General features: G+C 39.7%; 1 protein-coding gene and 1 long non-coding RNA gene across 4 annotated transcripts; one reads left to right on the forward strand and one right to left on the reverse strand.

Moving 5' to 3' along the window:
- Positions 1–4209: 4209 nt before the first annotated feature.
- On the reverse strand, positions 4210–5865 carry LOC307017763. Its single transcript, XR_013802247.1, has 2 exons — positions 5745–5865; positions 4210–5034 (listed from the first exon to the last, which is right to left on the reverse strand). It is a non-coding gene; the product is annotated as an uncharacterized lncRNA (long non-coding RNA).
- Positions 5028–13530, forward strand: LOC307017744 (uncharacterized protein). Of its 3 annotated transcripts, XM_079647508.1 has the most exons (8): positions 5028–9973; positions 10234–10368; positions 10652–10786; positions 11078–11146; positions 11928–12054; positions 12160–12280; positions 12359–12429; positions 12751–13530. In XM_079647508.1, exons 1-5 carry the CDS (start codon positions 7457–7459, stop codon positions 11982–11984), a joined length of 2913 nt encoding a protein of 970 aa, XP_079503634.1. In that variant the 5' UTR covers positions 5028–7456; the 3' UTR covers positions 11985–12054; positions 12160–12280; positions 12359–12429; positions 12751–13530. The 3 variants fall into 3 exon arrangements, with proteins under 3 accessions (XP_079503634.1, XP_079503633.1, XP_079503632.1); XM_079647507.1 differs by lacking the exons at positions 11928–12054; positions 12160–12280; positions 12359–12429; positions 12751–13530 and having other exon boundaries at positions 11078–11753; XM_079647506.1 differs by lacking the exons at positions 11078–11146; positions 11928–12054; positions 12160–12280; positions 12359–12429; positions 12751–13530 and having other exon boundaries at positions 10652–11046.
- The last annotated feature ends 4229 nt before the right edge of the window (positions 13531–17759 follow it).

The raw sequence follows: 17759 nt of genomic DNA on the forward strand, positions 1-17759 counted from the left end.
CATCTGTTTTCGATTCTATGCGAGGAAATGGGAGCAGAGCTGGTCTCAGACGCACGCACGCACACACACACACACACACACACACACACACACACACACACACACACACACACACACACAGTCTGCGTGATCTGCGTGTAGGGAGGGGCAGGCCTGCACACACCCACACACACACACACACACACACACACACACACACACACACACACACACACACACACACACACACACACACACACACACACAAACACACACCAACTTGAAGGCCAAGGCTAATTATGCTTTTCTTCTTAACCCCGGAATCCACACAGGACATACGCACACGCTCATCTTATGCACAGCAAAGATCGAAAAAATAGTCTTTTACCTTAAGTGAGAATAGACCAAAGATGCCTTGGCTCGATTTCTTCTCGTTGCCGTCCTGGTTTCCAAGAAGAAGAGAGACGATGTCCTGCTTTAATCCAGCTTTTCACGAACGGCACTGGGTCGAATTTGTCCAAAGGGGGTCCGTTTAGGTCCACAAACAGAAGCGAAGACAGGCTCTCCTCGCGCAACCTGTTGCGGCTCTGGTTGTCGGTGTTATTCACGGCGGAAAAGCCTCTCTCGCACTCAGCAGACGTGGGGAGGTAAGTGCGACTTGCTATGCATAGCCGTTCCAGTGTTTTGCCCGGTGGAGTGCCCTGCAATTTCCAGTCTCTAAACTGCCCCACGGCGTCCCCGGCTGGTTCTCCGAGCGATTTAGCCAGACGGTGTACTTCTTGTTCGCCATACAAAGTCAAGTCTTCCCGCTCTCCTGGCCAAAAGCGCTTATCAAGAGCTTTGAGCGTCTGGACCAAGCTTGACTCCGGTAAGCGCTTGGTTAGAGTAGCAACCACCGATTCATAAAAACGAGGCTTGTTTATTTTCCCCGTCTTCTGTCAGCTCTACGTCCTGAAAAAAGCCCGATGAGACGCCCTGTTCAGCCTTCTTCGTTGATCTCCCCCCGGTCGTCTTCATGGCGGTCAAAACATTGATGGTTTGTTTGATGTGGACACTTGAGTCCACAAGTGTCATTTCTCTTCTCTGCAGCTTGAGAGACAGGCTCTGGAGTTCACGCAGGATGTCTTTCATGACAGCCAAATCTTCCACGAATCCTGAGTTGGTTAGGTGCTTGAGAAGTCCCTTGTATTTTTGCCTCTCAAGATCATTACGTGATGCGTTCTCACTGGATGTTTTAAAATGGAGTGCTAGTGCGGGGAAATCTTTCCATACAGCTTTTACTGTTTTAAAGCTGCTGGCAACCCATCTGATGGTGAAAATTTGACCTATTTTCAGTATTTCCATGTTGAGCTCGGCCGCTGCTTCTTTCAGCAATCTGGAATTCCTGGTTGACTGATTGTAGAGTGAGCAAAAATGTGAAATAAATATCTCAAAGTGATTAGTGCCACCCACATCTTTAAGAGCATCTTTGACTGACAGTTCTAGTCTGTGCGCCAGGCAGTGTACAGACTGCACGTTCGGAAAATTGTTTTTGAGTCTGACGACAAGCCCACTGGCTTTTCCCGTGAGCACTGCAGCCCCATCGGTGGCAGTAGAGTAAAGTTGGAACGATATTGGCAGATTCGGATTTCACGGATCAATAACTCATGAACAAAACGTTGTACACACACAAATTACGTCTCATAAGTACCGTGGTAAGGTTGACAACGAACTACAATCACATTTTGATCCAAAAAAGCCAATACATGCTGTCCTCCAAACTGGACACATTCAATTGGTCTCTATCTGCAGCCGGAGAAGAAACGAGTGCTCAGGGACCGTCTGCAAAGTGCAACTCCGAAAAAAGAGAATACAATAATATTCAATAACGTTACTAGTGTACAGTATATTTCTACCAAACTCACTACACACATCAATAGTCTCCTGGTGGTCATACTACAGCAGAGAGTTTGGAAGAATATGGTTTTGATTAATTTAGGTGAATATTTATAATGTAAAATCTTCAATAAATATGGCATCATCTTCAATAACGTTCCTAGTGTACAGTATATTTCTCCCAAACTCACTACACATATCAATAGTGTCCTGTTGGTCATACTACAGCAGAGAGTTTGGAAGAATGTGCTTTTGATTAATTTTGGTGAATAATTATCATGTAAAATCTTCAATAAATATGGCATCATCTTCAATAACGTTACTATTATACAGTATATTTCTCCCAAACTCACTACACACATCAATAGTCTCCTGGTGGTCATACTACAGCAGAGAGTTTGGAAGAATATGGTTTTGATTAATTTTGGTGAATATTTATAATGTAAAATCTTCAATAAATATGGCATCATCTTCAATAACGTTACTATTATACAGTATATTTCTACCAAACTCACTACACACATCAATAGTGTCCTGTTGGTCATACTACAGCAGAGAGTTTGGAAGAATGTTCTTTTGATTAATTTTGGTGAATAATTATAATGTAAAATATTCAATAAATATGGCATCATCTTCAATAACGTTACTATTATACAGTATATTTCTACCAAACTCACTACACACATCAATAGTGTCCTGTTGGTCATACTACAGCAGAGAGTTTGGAAGAATGTTCTTTTGATTAATTTTGGTGAATATTTATAATGTAAAATCTTCAATAAATATGGCATCATCTTCAATAACGTTACTATTATACACTATATTTCTACCAAACTCACTACACACATCAATAGTCTTCTGGTGGTCATACTACAGCAGAGAGTTGATGAAATGCTGGACACCAGAGAGCATTCTGTGTCAGACCCCCCTCGAACCTTGTGTCTTCTTCAGATGAGTCCTGAAGCTCGCTGGCAGAAGAAGGCTACAAGATTATTTCTGAAGTCTCTTCTGCACTGACATGCTTCTTCATTTTATTTCCTATTCTCTTTGCTCCAGGTCTTTCTCCTTCTCTGCTCACTAATGAAATAAGCCCTTGGTCAAACTGCATGTTTCTATTTGGCAGCCAGGTGCATAAACACACTAACAGTTGTAATCAAGCAGCTCTTCAAAGACACATCAAACACATCCCTCAAAAGATGGCCTTTTTTTACCCATGAAATGATCCGTGCATGCTTACAGATTCTCACAGACACACAGACACACAGGGAGAGGGAGGAGAGGTGTGTGCTGGTTGTGCACAGGCCTAAAAAATAGTTGTTCTATCACCTGAGAGAGCACCAGGTCACATGCTGCAGGACCTGCTGGTCTGCTGCTGGAAATGACACACACACACACACACACACACACACACACACACACACACACACACACACACACACACACACACACACACACACACACACACACACACACACACACACACACACACACACACACACACACACACACACATACATACACACACATACATACATACACACACACACCACTCTCAGGGCCCCCTGTTAGTCACACGGTTCCATAATATAACTGGCAAAAATGTAAGAATTTCATGCATCGGACTACAGTGGGAAAATGGTTTAATCTGTTGGAATAGAGTAGAAATATCAAATATCACTACTTTTCTTCTAAATGAAATGCTGACATTACAAAATGCATGGTTTTATATTGCAATGGCAGTGAGATCAAAAAATGTGGTTTGAATGGAAGTCAATGAGGCATTTTTGAGAGAAATGAAATAATTCAAATAATGAAACAGGCGTTTAAAGGGTTAAAATCCTGAAAATTATTGAATGTTGATGTATGATAATTTAATTGCAGTTTTTATGGGCGTGTACATTTTTGCCAGGAAGGGTCCAGAGGGTGCAAAATGCATCACGAGAGTATACAAAACATGTAAGAGTAAACGACATTGGATTTCAAAAATGTTACTCAAAAGAAGACTTCTTGCAAAAAATCCATGCCAAAAGCTGTAACACAGCTGAAATGATCACCAAATCCAAAAAAAAAGTCAGGAAAAATGTAAAAAAATGCCCAAGGAGGGCACAAGGGTTAAGAAAGTTCTAGCTAAACAAGGGTATAAAAGTAAGTAATAAATATATACAAAAAACACAATCAACAAGAAACATGATTTGGACATTAGTGCAAGTACTTCTTAGTGCAGTGCAAGAAATTAGGACTAGGATTTAGGACTAGAAATGAAGCCGAATCGTGAAAACATCTTCAGGTGCAGATGATGTACACAATAATCAGGGCCGCCCCTGGCCAACTTGAGGCCCCAAGCGAGATTGTGTGATGGGCCCCCCCCCCCCCCCCCCAAAAAATGTTGGGACACCAAGTAGTTTGGAAAAAAAATTGTATCATTAACAACACAGTAACATATGTATACAGTCAGGTCAATGTGCATGTATGTCTTTCAGTATGCATTTACAAGTGAACACGTCTGCATTTCCTGGATGCAAAGTCATCAACAAGGTCATCGTATGACAGCTGCTGTGCCAACTGTGCGTTGATGCTTATGATAGCCAGGCCACCTAAGCGTTCTTGTGCCATTGACAACCGGAGGTATGTCTTCATAAGCTTGAGTTTTAAAAGCTTCTCTCAGCAGACGCAACTGTAACAGGAAGAGTTACTGCAATGCGGAGGGCAATCCAAAGATTTGGGTACAGTTCCTGTAACTCTTTTTCATGGAGAAATGACAACATCTCCAGAGCAGATTTTGGTAGTGGCAGCTTTGGGGATCAACTGGTTGTGCACTAGTGACAGTGCTTGATACCTCACTGATTGATGGATCTTGTAATGTGCTGGGTGCTGCTGCGTCTGCAACTGTTGAGCCGCTGGTTGACGGGCCTGGCAGAGTATTGGTGGGTGCTACTGGGTCTGTACCTGAGCCGCTGGATGACGGGCCTGGCGGAGTGTTGGTTGCTGCTGGGTCTGTATCAGAGCCGCTGGTTAATGGGCCTGGCGGAGTGTTGGTTGCTGCTGGGTCTGTATCAGAGCCGCTGGTTAATGGGCCTGGCGGAGTGTTGGTTGCTGCTGGGTCTGAGGTGATGCTGGTTGATGGTGGGGTACTGGGTGCTTCCTTTGTGCCTCCCTTTTTCATAAATTTCAGCAATGACCCTGGAAATGCAGACAATAAATCCATCATTCAAGCAGACTTAAGATATGTTTTGATCTTAATAGTGCACTACAGAATGAATATAGTGAAAATACTAGCCTCAAAAAGATTAAAATATATTTAATGCAAATGAACTACTTCTACTACTACTAATAATAATCCTAATCCTAATCAATTCAATAATATAAATACTATATTATTATAATATCGTTTTAATATAGTCAAGACAAAACATGCTTATTACATGCTCAAAAACTGATATTTCTTAAATCTGTATTCAAATGTAGCAATGTATCAACAACTACACAGCTACAAACACATTTCTATCAGTATTTATCTGTGTTGTGGTTGACATGATGATGACAGTTAGGAATTAAGGGGAGGGGCTGAGCATCACCATGAAATGTGCAAATTGACATAAAAATAAAATAAAAGGGGAAAAATGCTCCATGTTTTTCAGGCTGTAAACTTTAACTGTTATGTAAGCCAAGTAGACAGTGTATCACTCTTCCTCCTGTACATTAGCAGATAAAAGGCATCACATACTTGAATGAATGGTAAATAAAGAATGCTGGAAATAACTGCATCTCCATTAGCCTGCTATGCAGAGACTGCCTTCTTCATGTCGTGAATTGCAGCTGATGTGTTTAATATGGCAAAAGTTTGAAATTTGACTCATAATACAACATTAGCAAGTTTGGAAATAACCCACCTTCGAGTGATGCTCTAGTCTCTTCATGTTTAGTTTTTTTTTTCCTCTTGCTTGCGCCGGAATCATACCGTCTTTTTGCCGACATCTCTTCACCTGCTGCAATGATGATGGCGATTAATTGCAACGGTGTCGGGTTACAGACAGGCTCCCCTGTCACCCGCGCGTCCGCGCGTCAGCTGGGGTGGTGCGCACAGTTGCCGACTTGCTCCCATTTTCACCTTGTGTGTCGGGTGTCGGGGTGGGAGGGGGGGGGGGGGTGCTAGTGGAGCGGTGCCGCGGAGCGGAGCAGCGGAACCTCGCGGCTGAACTGCGTGGAAAACGCGGAGAGCTGAGGCCCTCTGGGCGGGGCCCCCTCGGCAAGGCGGGGCCCCATGCAGCCTGCGTGATTGGCCTGTAGGGAGGGGCGGCCCTGACAATAATATACTTTACTTTTTATTTCCCCTAAAGATCAGCTGCCACACCTAAAAAGAAAAAAAATTGGTCCATGGCAAAAGGGTGAAAAGTTTAAACCAATCAAATGAAGGATGCATATAGAGCAATCAAGCCTCCAGCCAATCACTTGCAAGTTTCAATGAAGCATGCATGGATCATGCCGATTTTCAGTGCTTACAGCAAACTATGAGGATAGACATTTTTGAAAATGTATGCTACTGACACAGACGACACATTTGGCCTAAATATAACACTTTCGGTACTTAATGCGCTGGGACTTCTTTGAAAACATTCCTCCACTCCTGTTCCAAGGTTATATGTAAGTATTCATTTATTTTATTGTCTTTTCATTGAAGTTACTAACAGTCATTTAAGCTATGCTTATATACAGGGCTGCACATAACTGGTGCGCATGCGCACCCCCGCCAACCCAGGTATATTAACGGCCGCCAAAGTATAATTCGCAAGCTATTTAGGTTTAATTGTTTTAATCCATCCACGAGCACCACGGCATCTGGATCCCTCGCTCTACCCCTCGCTATCGCGTGAAAGGTCTGCTTTATGCGCTCCGCACAGTAACCCTGCTGCGTGCTCACTAGCGCACCTCCCCCCCTCGTTCATAAGTGAAGTACCCCTGAAAAGGTCCGGTTTATTTCATTTTAAGGATGCGCACCAAGCAACATCTCCAGGTGCTCCTTTGAGAACCAGGGCAAAAAAGTTATGTGCACCCCTGTTTATATACCTTTTTAGACAATTACGTTTGAGCTCATCTTGTTAGTATTTGATCAACTGAAATGTTACTGAATTAAAACTACAAACAAATGTTATTTGTTCCTGTGATGTAATATTACACATATTAAAATGACAGATGAGTAGTTTTGCAAACCAAAAAAAACAACAACGTAAACAAAGTTTACTTCAGACTCTTTTTATATTGAGAAAAAAGTATTTAGCTTTGCCTGTCCTCCTTTTCCTAGGTTAGAGGCAATTCAAAAATAATGGGAAGAGTTAAAAAAGGAAACAGGGCCCAGAGGAAGGACTTATGGGCAATGGCTGGTGGAATGGAAGCTTTGGTCCGAGCAATGAAGAGTGTTCACATTACCAAAAGAGATACAGGACATTCTTCATATATTTGGTCGGAACTCGCTATAATCCTTTTTGGTCATGATGATAAGAAAAACCGTCATTGGCTGTGGGTTGTATGGACCAACAATTGAAAAGGATTGAGGGATTTGATCTATAAACGCCAAAAATCATTAGAGCAGAAGGAAGTTCAGGTAATGGAGGTAAATCAAAACGAGAGAGATGTTGGAGGGGCATGTTCTGAAGACTGTCTTACAAAGGACTTGCCTCTGAGCATGATTCAGAATAAGGTAACAGATGAGGACACAGACAAGAATGAAGCAGAAGACAAACAACAAAGGATGTCTTCTCAGAGTGGAATTGAAGTAGATGACCAGTTATCAGATGAGGACATAGAAATCAATGAGGCAGAAGACAAACAACAAAGGATGTCTTCTCAGAGTGGACTTGAAGTAGATGACCAGTTATCAGATGAGGACATAGAAATCAATGAGGCAGAAGATAAACAACAAAGGATGTCTTCTCAGAGTGGACTTGAAGTAGATGACCAGTTATCAGATGAGGACATAGAAATCAATGAGGCAGAAACTGAAGAACAGAATTTACAAAGAGGAGCACAAGATGACAATAAAAACACAGGCATCAAAACACATTGGCGGAAGTTGCCAGTAGTATCTAAAAGGTTCAGAATAACAGTAAATCGAAAGAAATGGCAAAAGATTGTTCCATTGACGGGTTCAAACAAACTGAGGCAACCGTGGACCGACGTGTTGTACAAGAGTTTTCGAGAGAAAAATCCCTGTTGTACACTTGCCTTCAAGAGTCACCACATAAAAACTCCTAACAGCAGGAAAATTAAAAGTCCGTACTTAAACATCTGTGCAGTTTGTACATTCCCTTCCTGCAGGGCCAAATTCTTCTTTAAAATCCAAAATGAGCCAGTGAAAGACACCCTTGTTAAAATATCTGTGCTGCAAAGAGGGGAAATGGCACACAAAGCAAATGAGAAAAAATTCCGACCAGCAGCAAACAGAAGAAGAGGCAGAATTGCAAGAGCCCTGCATAAAGGAGTGAGTCAAGTATTTTACAGTAAACTTAAAAAAACACCTGTTGCTGAACTGATTTCAGGAAACATAACCCGCAGTCTGAACAAAAATGTTCTCAAAGTGATACGTTCAGAAGTAAGAAGAGGTAAAAGAATCCATGAGGATGTTTTCATGGAGATGTACCTCACACAAATTATCATTAAGGAATGTGACTCAAGTGATCGCAGGATGCCTGGGTACATACAGCATTTTCAAGTTGACCCATTTGGAATACATATGTATTCTGAAACCGGAGTAAACATAGTTGTGCAACACCTGAGAAAGAAGACACCGCTGACCCTATATCTAGATGCTACAGGTAATGTTGTATCCAAAGTTCCAGGTCAGACCAAAAGAGTGCTTTATTACTGCCTGGCTCTTCCTGGAGGTGGTCAGCAAGTACCTCCCCTCCCAGTCTGTGAAATGCTGACAAATGAACACTCCATACCACCAATCACATTCTGGCTAATGCAGTTCCTCCGCAAACTGTCACAGTACACTAAAATAAAAGTACATCAGGTAGAAACAGACTACAGCTGGGCCCTGCTCCAAAGTGTTCTCCTTTCTTTTAACAAGGAGAGCATTGTCAGTTACTTGGACAGGGCTTTCGCTATCTGTTCAAAGCTGAAGTCATGGAAGGAAATCCGAATGTTGACAGTGCTACACATTTGCTCTGCACACGTGCTGAAAGCTGTAGCACAGTCAATTGGGAGAAAAACTGCAGACAAGGGTTTGAAGGAATTTGCAACATTTGCATTTGCCAGGTTGCAAAATGCTACTTCAATGACCACAGCACTAAAAATCTTCCGCTCGCTGTGCACTGTGTTAATTGGAAAGCACAATTCCAATACTGTCCTGATCCATTTGAAGGCCATGAAAGACTTCATAAAAGAATGCAGGATTCCCGACATGGAAGAGGGAAACAAGTTAGGAGACAGCCCCTTAACTCAGGAGGAATTTGATGAAGAAAGAAGAAATGCCCACACAATTGTTGGCAGATCTCCCTTCACATATGAGTTTAGGAAGGTCATGGAGGAGGTTCAGGGAGAGCTTGAAAAAGAGGAGGTCGAAACCCCACAGGATGAAAATCCATACTTTTGCCCTGGCATTGTTGATGATCTTTTTGACAACTATCTAGGGATTTTTCCCCTTTGGAGTGGGCTGCTGTTGGGGAATTTGAAAAGATATGCAACTGACACAGAGGAAGACACATTTGGCCAAAGTAAAACAAGGGACACAAACTGCCATGTGGAGAGATGGTTTGGAATAGTCAAACATTCTATTCTAAAAAAGCAGAGACGACTGAGGCCAGCGACATACATCAGAAAAATGTATGGCTCTCTACAGGGGAGGTACAGAGAACACATAATGGCACATCACTTATCTGAGCAGTTACTCCTCAAAACATTGCTACCAAGAGACATCAGTCAATCCAAGGAAGGTTGGGCAAAGAGAGATGGAGTAAAGCCTCGCACTGCCAGCTCCAAATATTACACCACTCCAGACATTCTTCCAGTTCCAAAAAGAGCAAAGTTAACTGTGAACACTGGCGAAGATATTCAGAGCAGCACAGATGTGAAGAACAGCAGCAATGACCCCACAAGTAAAGGATCCAAGCCTGCAACAGAGGTATTGTTTTTCTATATTAAAATGTATGCTTTAAACAGATACAAATTAATTTGACAAGTAAGCAATTCTTCGAGCTATAAAAACAATGTTAAGAAAGCATTAAAAACGTTTTAGCATGAGGCAATCTTTCATAGAAAACGTACAAAATCTAAAATAATGAAATGTAAGGAAAGTATAATGTGCATTAAAAGTATTTAAAATTGAATTAATGGCAAATGCTGTACGAAGTTATTATGATACCATTGTTCATTTCATTTTAGGTTGATGCCCTTTGGACATGCAAACCAACTGAAGTTGTTGTGGCTGTTGTAAGACATGCTGAAGAGAAGCATAATTTCACCCTGAGGCACAGAGAATTTCAGAGTTTGAGACCTGATGAACTCATCATAGGCGAGGCAAGTATTTATTAAAACTTATGCTGTACCGGACTGCTCATCTCACATAAGCCATATGTTAATGATTCAATTGTTGACAAAAAGTATGTAATTTGTGCTACACAAAATGATATCCAAGTAAATTGTTAGGCCAGTCCATCTTTAGATAGACCAGTTTTAGCAAAGGTTTTGCATAATTGATCCATTCTAAAATGATCTGACAATGATGTGATTAAAACCGACTTTGGCCTCTATATTAGCTGGCATTTTTGTATGATTATTTCCCCTACAATTTATCCAAAAGGTAATAGAATGTTACATTAGAGGCATCCTCAACCTGAAGGATAATGCTGGCCGTCTATACCACCTGGATCACTACACCATGGGTGTAATCCTACACGGCACACGAGAGCAGATGGCCAGGCAAGAGCTAAAAAAGGTGAGTAAAACTGATTGTTCAAAGTATTTTCATCCCTTTAGTATTGTAGGCTTGAGAAAGGAGACTGAACTGTGTCTACAGGCACCTTCCAGCGTTATTATAATCATGTATGTCGTTTTTGGAGCCATTTGTGTTGTTTTTAACGAATACATTTAGAATATAAGCTTCCCTTTTTTTCTTGTTCCTGTTGAGAAAAATAATAAATTAATACTGTGTAAATGAAATTATTGTTTTGCACCTGTATATTATAGAAAATAACACTTGTGTTTACATATTCCCTGATTTTTTCAGGTCACATTTGATCTATATGATGGAGCCATTGGATTTGTCAATATAAGAAATGTGCACTGGAAGTTTGTGGTGAGTATACAGCTATACTGTAGCTGCTTTTACAGCATGTATGTTTTTTTTACAGCATGCATTATTTTTTTGTAATACATTACTCATATACTGTGACAGAGTTAAGACTAAAATGTGTATCTCATGCAGCTCCATTTTGGAAATGCATCTTTGCCTCATGATTGATTTAAAAATGCTTCTTTTAGTTTTAATTTCTTCAAGTTCTTCATCTATATCATAGGGAAACAATATAAAATGTAGTCCAAAATAAGTACTCATTCAACCATTTGTCATTGGTGGTCGCTACTTCTCCACTAAAGATTTGAGTCTTCTGACCCCAAATTGTGCAACTTTCTTTCATCTGATCTGACATCTTTAATTATTTCAATACTTTTAAGTCTTTAAATATACACATTTAAAATGGGTAGTTATTATTTTAGTATTACTTTTAATAGCTTTTCTAAAAAGTTGAAGGGATTTTAATAATATGAATCTATTAGTTAACTTTGTTTTTCATTTTTGAAGAAAAGCTGATACATTATTGTTACTGCTGACATATTGAAAAAGGTTTGGTTTAATTATACGGTATGCTACTTTTTAAAACAGTACCTCCATGCCCTTTCAAACCACATTTATGTGGTTGATCCTCTGCAAGGGTCAAATTAAGTTGAGGACTCCAGAAAGGCTGGTTACAAATTTGGGTAATATAAAATAATACTACAGGAAATACATTGGTTAAACGCACATTTGGTAAAGGCAAAGAGCAAGCGCAAATGTAAAAAATGTTCCTATTGTTCTATAGAGAGTATTTCAAGATGCGCCGGAACAGACTGGGAAAAGAGGACTGGGTGAGCATTAAATGGCAGCCTGGAAAGATAACCCACACCTTCCAGAAAGATGCCACCAGTTGTGGATCCTTTGTCATGCAGGTGATTCAATGCAACATGTTGTGTTCATTAATAATAAAGCATTTTATTTTAAAGGGAAATTCAAACACACGTCATAACGTCATGTTATTTTTACCATCTGTCCAGATGGCCAAGATGACAGTGAAGGAATTTCCGAAAATACCACAGACGTTTCACATCAACTCATCAAAACAATCTCTTCAAAATCTACGAAGAGACATGGCAGAAGAAATTCTCAAAGGATCAGGTATTAGCCAAATATATGAAATGAATATATGGATCCCTTCCTGTAAATTGAACAGTAATACACCTGTTATTTTTTCAGTTTCAAAGGATGACTTCTGTTCCTTCTGTGGAATTGAGGACCTGCCCACAACTGCTGTTGATGCTGTTTGGGTGAGAATAAATGATGAATTGTTTTGAAACTCCAGAAGATAATCTGAATAATAGATAATATGTAGATCATCTGGAGTTAGATTTCAGGAATAACATAAAAGTAATGACATTTTGTATATTTTTATGCATTACAGGTTTCCTTTTGTTTTTCTTATAATTTGTTAAAGTTTTAGCACAGTACAGAGAAACCTGAATAACAACAAGTATTTATATTAAAAAAAAAAGTATAATCTCTATAAAATATAAATGAATATGCCTGCTTTACAAGTGTCCTAAACTTGACATTTTCTTAATATCTTTCTTGTATTTATCCCCATGTAGATTCAGTGTGAAACTTGTGGAAGATGGTTTCACACGCAGTGCCTCGGAATGACTGCTGCACTAATACCAAAAAAAGATACCCCGTGGTATTGTGTGTTGTGTATCATCCCTAACTAAAGAGGCTATGTAAGAGTTTGTGTAACTTTTACCAGAGGTACCAGGATTTGGGGAGGTAAGGCTTGTAGTTAGAACTACCACAATAGAACTAGTGCGCTTATAAACGGCATGTGGGGGGAAATCCAGCCCAGCCAGTGATTTCAATTCGGCAAAATGAAAGCTGAATTTTGTACAAAACAAACAAAAATCCAGAAAAAAGCTTTGCTAAAGATTTTGGGCAACTGAAGTAATGATTAATAATCACCTGTCCATAGTTTTAAATTTTTATATTCTTAATTAAGATGTTAAATATATTTTCCTTTACAGATTAAATTAGTCACAGATGTTCATGATGTTTTCCATGTCAGACATTACATTGTAGATTTGTTCATTAATATTGTACAGTAAGATAGGTGAAAAGCCTGAAATGTTTTTTTTTTCAATTTTAACTTTATTTTACTGTTTCATAGCTAATGAACAAGTTGTTTCATGTCTTAATTTATATATACAATGTGTAACATATATATGTATATATCAATGTGTGTGATGTCTAGTTTATTGATGATTAAAAGACTGTTCTACTTTTGATGGATCTTGCTTTGATGTAGGTGATACCATGTATATATTCAGTCTGTAAGTTAATTAATGAAAGAACAATAAAACAGTGCAATGGTTATGAATAAATAGGAGATCTTCTTTTGAGTTAAATTTCAATAGCTTCTGGTTAAAATTAAGGGGTCTCCTGTTTGACAGTAACTTATACTTAACAATACACTTTATTTTTAAAATAACATAACGACCATTAAAATACGTTTTCAAATACACTTTTGTAGTGTAGCAAGTTAGAGACCATTAATGTCTGAGGTGAGTTTGGTAGCACTCCACTGTATAATAGTGAAGATATTGAAGATTATATTATATTTATTGAAGATTTTACATTATAAATATTCACCAAAATTAATCAAAAGCACATTCTTCCAAACTCTCTGCTGTAGTATGACCAACAGGACACTATTGATGTGTGTAGTGAGTTTGGGAGAAATATAGTGTATAATAGTAACGTTATTGAAGATGATGCCATATTTATTGAGGATTTTACATTATAAATATTCACCAAAATTAATCAAAACCATATTCTTCCAAACTCTCTGCTGTAGTATGACCACCAGGACACTATTGATGTGTGTAGTGAGTTTGGGAGAAATATACTGTATAATAGTAACGTTATTGAAGATGATGCCATATTTATTGAAGATTTTACATTATAAATATTCACCAAAATTAATCAAAAGCACATTCTTCCAAACTCTCTGCTGTAGTATGACCAACAGGACACTATTGATGTGTGTAGTGATTTTGGGAGAAATATACTGTATAATAGTAACGTTATTGAAGATGATGCCATATTTATTGGAGATTTTACATTATAAATATTCACCAAAATTAATCAAAAGCACATTCTTCCAAACTCTCTGCTGTAGTATGACCAACAGGACACTATTGATGTGTGTAGTGAGTTTGGGAGAAATATACTGTATAATAGTAACGTTATTGAAGATGATGCCATATTTATTGAAGATTTTACATTATAAATATTCACCAAAATTAATCAAAAGCACATTCTCCCAAACTCTCTGCTGTAGTATGACCAACAGGACACTATTGATATGTGTAGTGAGTTTGGGAGAAATATACTGTATAATAGTAACGTTATTGAAGATGATGCCATATTTATTGAGGATTTTACATTATAAATATTCACCAAAATTAATCAAAACCATATTCTTCCAAACTCTCTGCTGTAGTATGACCACCAGGACACTATTGATGTGTGTAGTGAGTTTGGTAGAAATATACTGTATAATAGTAACGTTATTGAAGATGATGCCATAGCCTATTTATTGAGGATTTTACATTATAAATATTCACCAAAATTAATCAAAAGCACATTCTTCCAAACTCTCTGCTGCAGTATGACCAACAGGACACTATTGATGTGTGTAGTGAGTTTGGGAGAAATATACTGTATAATAGTAACGTTATTGAAGATGATGCCATATTTATTGAGGATTTTACATTATAAATATTCACCAAAATTAATCAAAACCATATTCTTCCAAACTCTCTGCTGTAGTATGACAAACAGGAGACTATTGATATGTGTAGTGAGTTTGGTAGAAATATACTGTATAATAGTGAAGTGATTGAATATTATTGTATTCTCTTTTTTCGGAGTTGCACTTTGCAGACGGTCCCTGAGCACTCGTTTCTTCTCCGGCTGCGGAAAGAGACCAATTGAATGTGTCCAGCTCGGAGGACGGCGCATATTGGCTTTTTTTTATCAACATGTGATTGTAGTTTGTTGTCAACCTTACCACGGTACTTAGGAGACGTAATTTGTGTCTGAACAACGTTTTGTTCATGACTTATTGATCCGTGAAATCCGAATCTGCCAATATCGTTCCAACTTTACTCAACTATCGGAGGCTATGCTTATTAGGTGCGTCTTCAAAAAGTCATCATCCATTCCAGCTTTATATAGACTCGCCATCATCGAGTTATAAATTGATTCAGCATCGACCCCATCTGTGAGTTCCACTATATCCAGGAAAACATTATCTACATCCCCCTTACCACTGACATCACATCTTACGTAAATGATTAGATAGGGACGACCGTGAACGGTACTTTCATCAATTGTGATTGATACCTTTGAATCCATTTCTTTCACATTAGAGACGAACTTGCGGCGCATTTCCTTTGCAATGTGACTTATTATTTCTGCGCATGCATGGTCAGATTTGTGGATATTCCCAACTTCGGCTCCATTCAGCTCCTGCATTGTCATGAGGGGGTTGAGCTTTTTATAAGATAGCCTTTCCTTTGCTACGGTGTAAGCTGTTCTAAACGAGACTGTTGTTTTCTTGAGTAAATCGGACTGTAGGCCTACATCAATGAAACAGTTTGGGAGGGTTTCTTTGTCTTTCATCTGTACTATTTCCACTGACCTTGTGTGGGCCTGGCTGTCCCTGTGTTTGTATATCTTCTTTCGTAGCTGTTTTGCATCAGGGCTAGTAACATCACCATTGATCCATTCTTCCGAGAGGTGTAAACCCGGTCCCTTTTCTGAGAGTAGCAACGTTTTTGCTTTCCTACACACTAAGCATCCTAACTTTCCAGCCTTAATGTCAAGCCAAGGGTTGCGGTCTTTCCATTCGCCCACCTGCTTCGTTGTCCAACCACCCGGCGGAAAGTCACTAGCAGCAGTGGCAGCTACCTCCGCAACTGCTGCGTCTTCTGAGCGCTCTGCCTCAACTTCACCTCCTTCTGGGGAGTGACTGGGCGGGACAGGAGCCCCCGACTCGCTAACGGTTCTGGTAGCGAGTGCTGTGCTAGCTGCTGCGTCATCAGCATCATCTCTGGGTGTCTCATGGTCATCTCGTGGTGTCACTTTTTTGGATGTGAACCCAAAGTGCGCGAGTGAAACACTTTGGTTTAGCTTTCTCTTAGACATTTGAGTCCTCTAATGTAACGTCTTTCTCTCCTCTTTGCCGCGCATGGCTAATTTGCATAATTTGTGTCCGCGTCACGCAGCGTACCCGTGTCACGCGGCTGGCTCTGCTTTTGACAGCCAAAATAGAAGTTATTTGTGAATAAATGTTTTGAATTATGAATACTGGACATAGTAGGCTTAAAAACATTTTAGTGACCATTGCAAGTGACAAATACATATTATAATTTCAGACCCCCCCTAAATGTTGCTGTTGAGGCTTTCAGGGGGGCTCAGGTGTTAAACGGGGGGGTCGAGCTCCCCCGGACCCCCCCGTATTTCGCACACTGGTTATTGTGCTTCTGCCTTTCTGTGTCTTTTCATCTGCTCCATAAACTCCCTCACCGCTCTCTCTCTTTTCTTGATCGCCCTCTCTCACATACGGTAGAACACTTCACTCTCCTGCTTCATTGTAGGATTTCTGCCATGTCTCAACTTAAGTTTGACCATCTCTGTTATTAAGTTATGGAATACTAAATAAATAAGTAATTAGATAGCCTACCTTACCGTTACTGCGCTCATAAAGAATGATAAGAATAAGAATAATGCGTATTGAACTGGTTTAATCAATTAGTGAGTTTATTTAAGGCACAGCCGTTACAATGGTCAAACTTAAAACATAATTATCTGCATTTTGTCTTTAATAGTTACCAACATTAGACATGTTAATGAGATATGGACCTCAAAACCAAAAATGTCCCTGGTTTTCATTTTTTTATAAAAAGTTCTTACGTTTTCGGGAGGTGGGGGGGAGGCCCTTTTTCTAGTTTAGAGCAATAGCCCCTCCAAATGTCTGTGCACGTCCCTGTCTTGAACCTTGACAGTAAAGACTTACCAGTCGATAAGTTCCTTGATGAAAAACATTGAAAGGATTGTCAGTATTTTAACTGGACCTTGTTTCTGAGACAATAAAAAGACAATAAAGAACCAGCAGGATGTTCCTATTTGCCCTCGGAATGTGCTCATTCAGTGGACATTTGGATATACATCACATAATAAAGTATTTTCTTGAGTAGTAATCTTGCATGATCATTTTTACTCTTGGGGATTTTAAGCTAATTTGCTCGTTTTACATTCTCTTCATTGGCATTACTCTGGAGCCAGCTTTCACAGATTAAAGTGGCTTTCCACAGCCAGAGCCGATGCCTCACTGATTAACAACATGAATCCCTGTCTAACACCCGGCTCACAGCCAGATTCAGGAGTTAAGTGAAAGGTGCGCGAGTTATGCGCTTTTAATCGAATTAGCTCCATCGTAAACATTAAGCACTTGACGGGCGATGACAACTGTAATAACTTGTGCGGGGCCAGCGGGGGGAGGCTGATGTCTCTGCCCGCCTCGGGGGTCTGATTGTCGGGGAGA

The sequence above is a fragment of the Notothenia rossii genome, assembly GCF_949606895.1.
Source record: "Notothenia rossii genome assembly, chromosome: 1".
NCBI lineage: Eukaryota > Metazoa > Chordata > Actinopteri > Perciformes > Nototheniidae > Notothenia > Notothenia rossii.

What these genes read in the sequence shown, in the direction of transcription:
- LOC307017744 (XM_079647506.1), top strand. Translation starts at nt 7,457, where the DNA reads ATGGAGGTAAATCAAAACGAGAGAGATGTTGGAGGGGCATGTTCTGAA. An exon ending in GATCCAAGCCTGCAACAGAG is followed by an intron (nt 9,974 to 10,233) that starts GTATTGTTTTTC and finishes ATTTCATTTTAG; the next exon opens with GTTGATGCCCTTTGGACATG. An exon ending in ATGAACTCATCATAGGCGAG is followed by an intron (nt 10,369 to 10,651) that starts GCAAGTATTTAT and finishes TTTATCCAAAAG; the next exon opens with GTAATAGAATGTTACATTAG.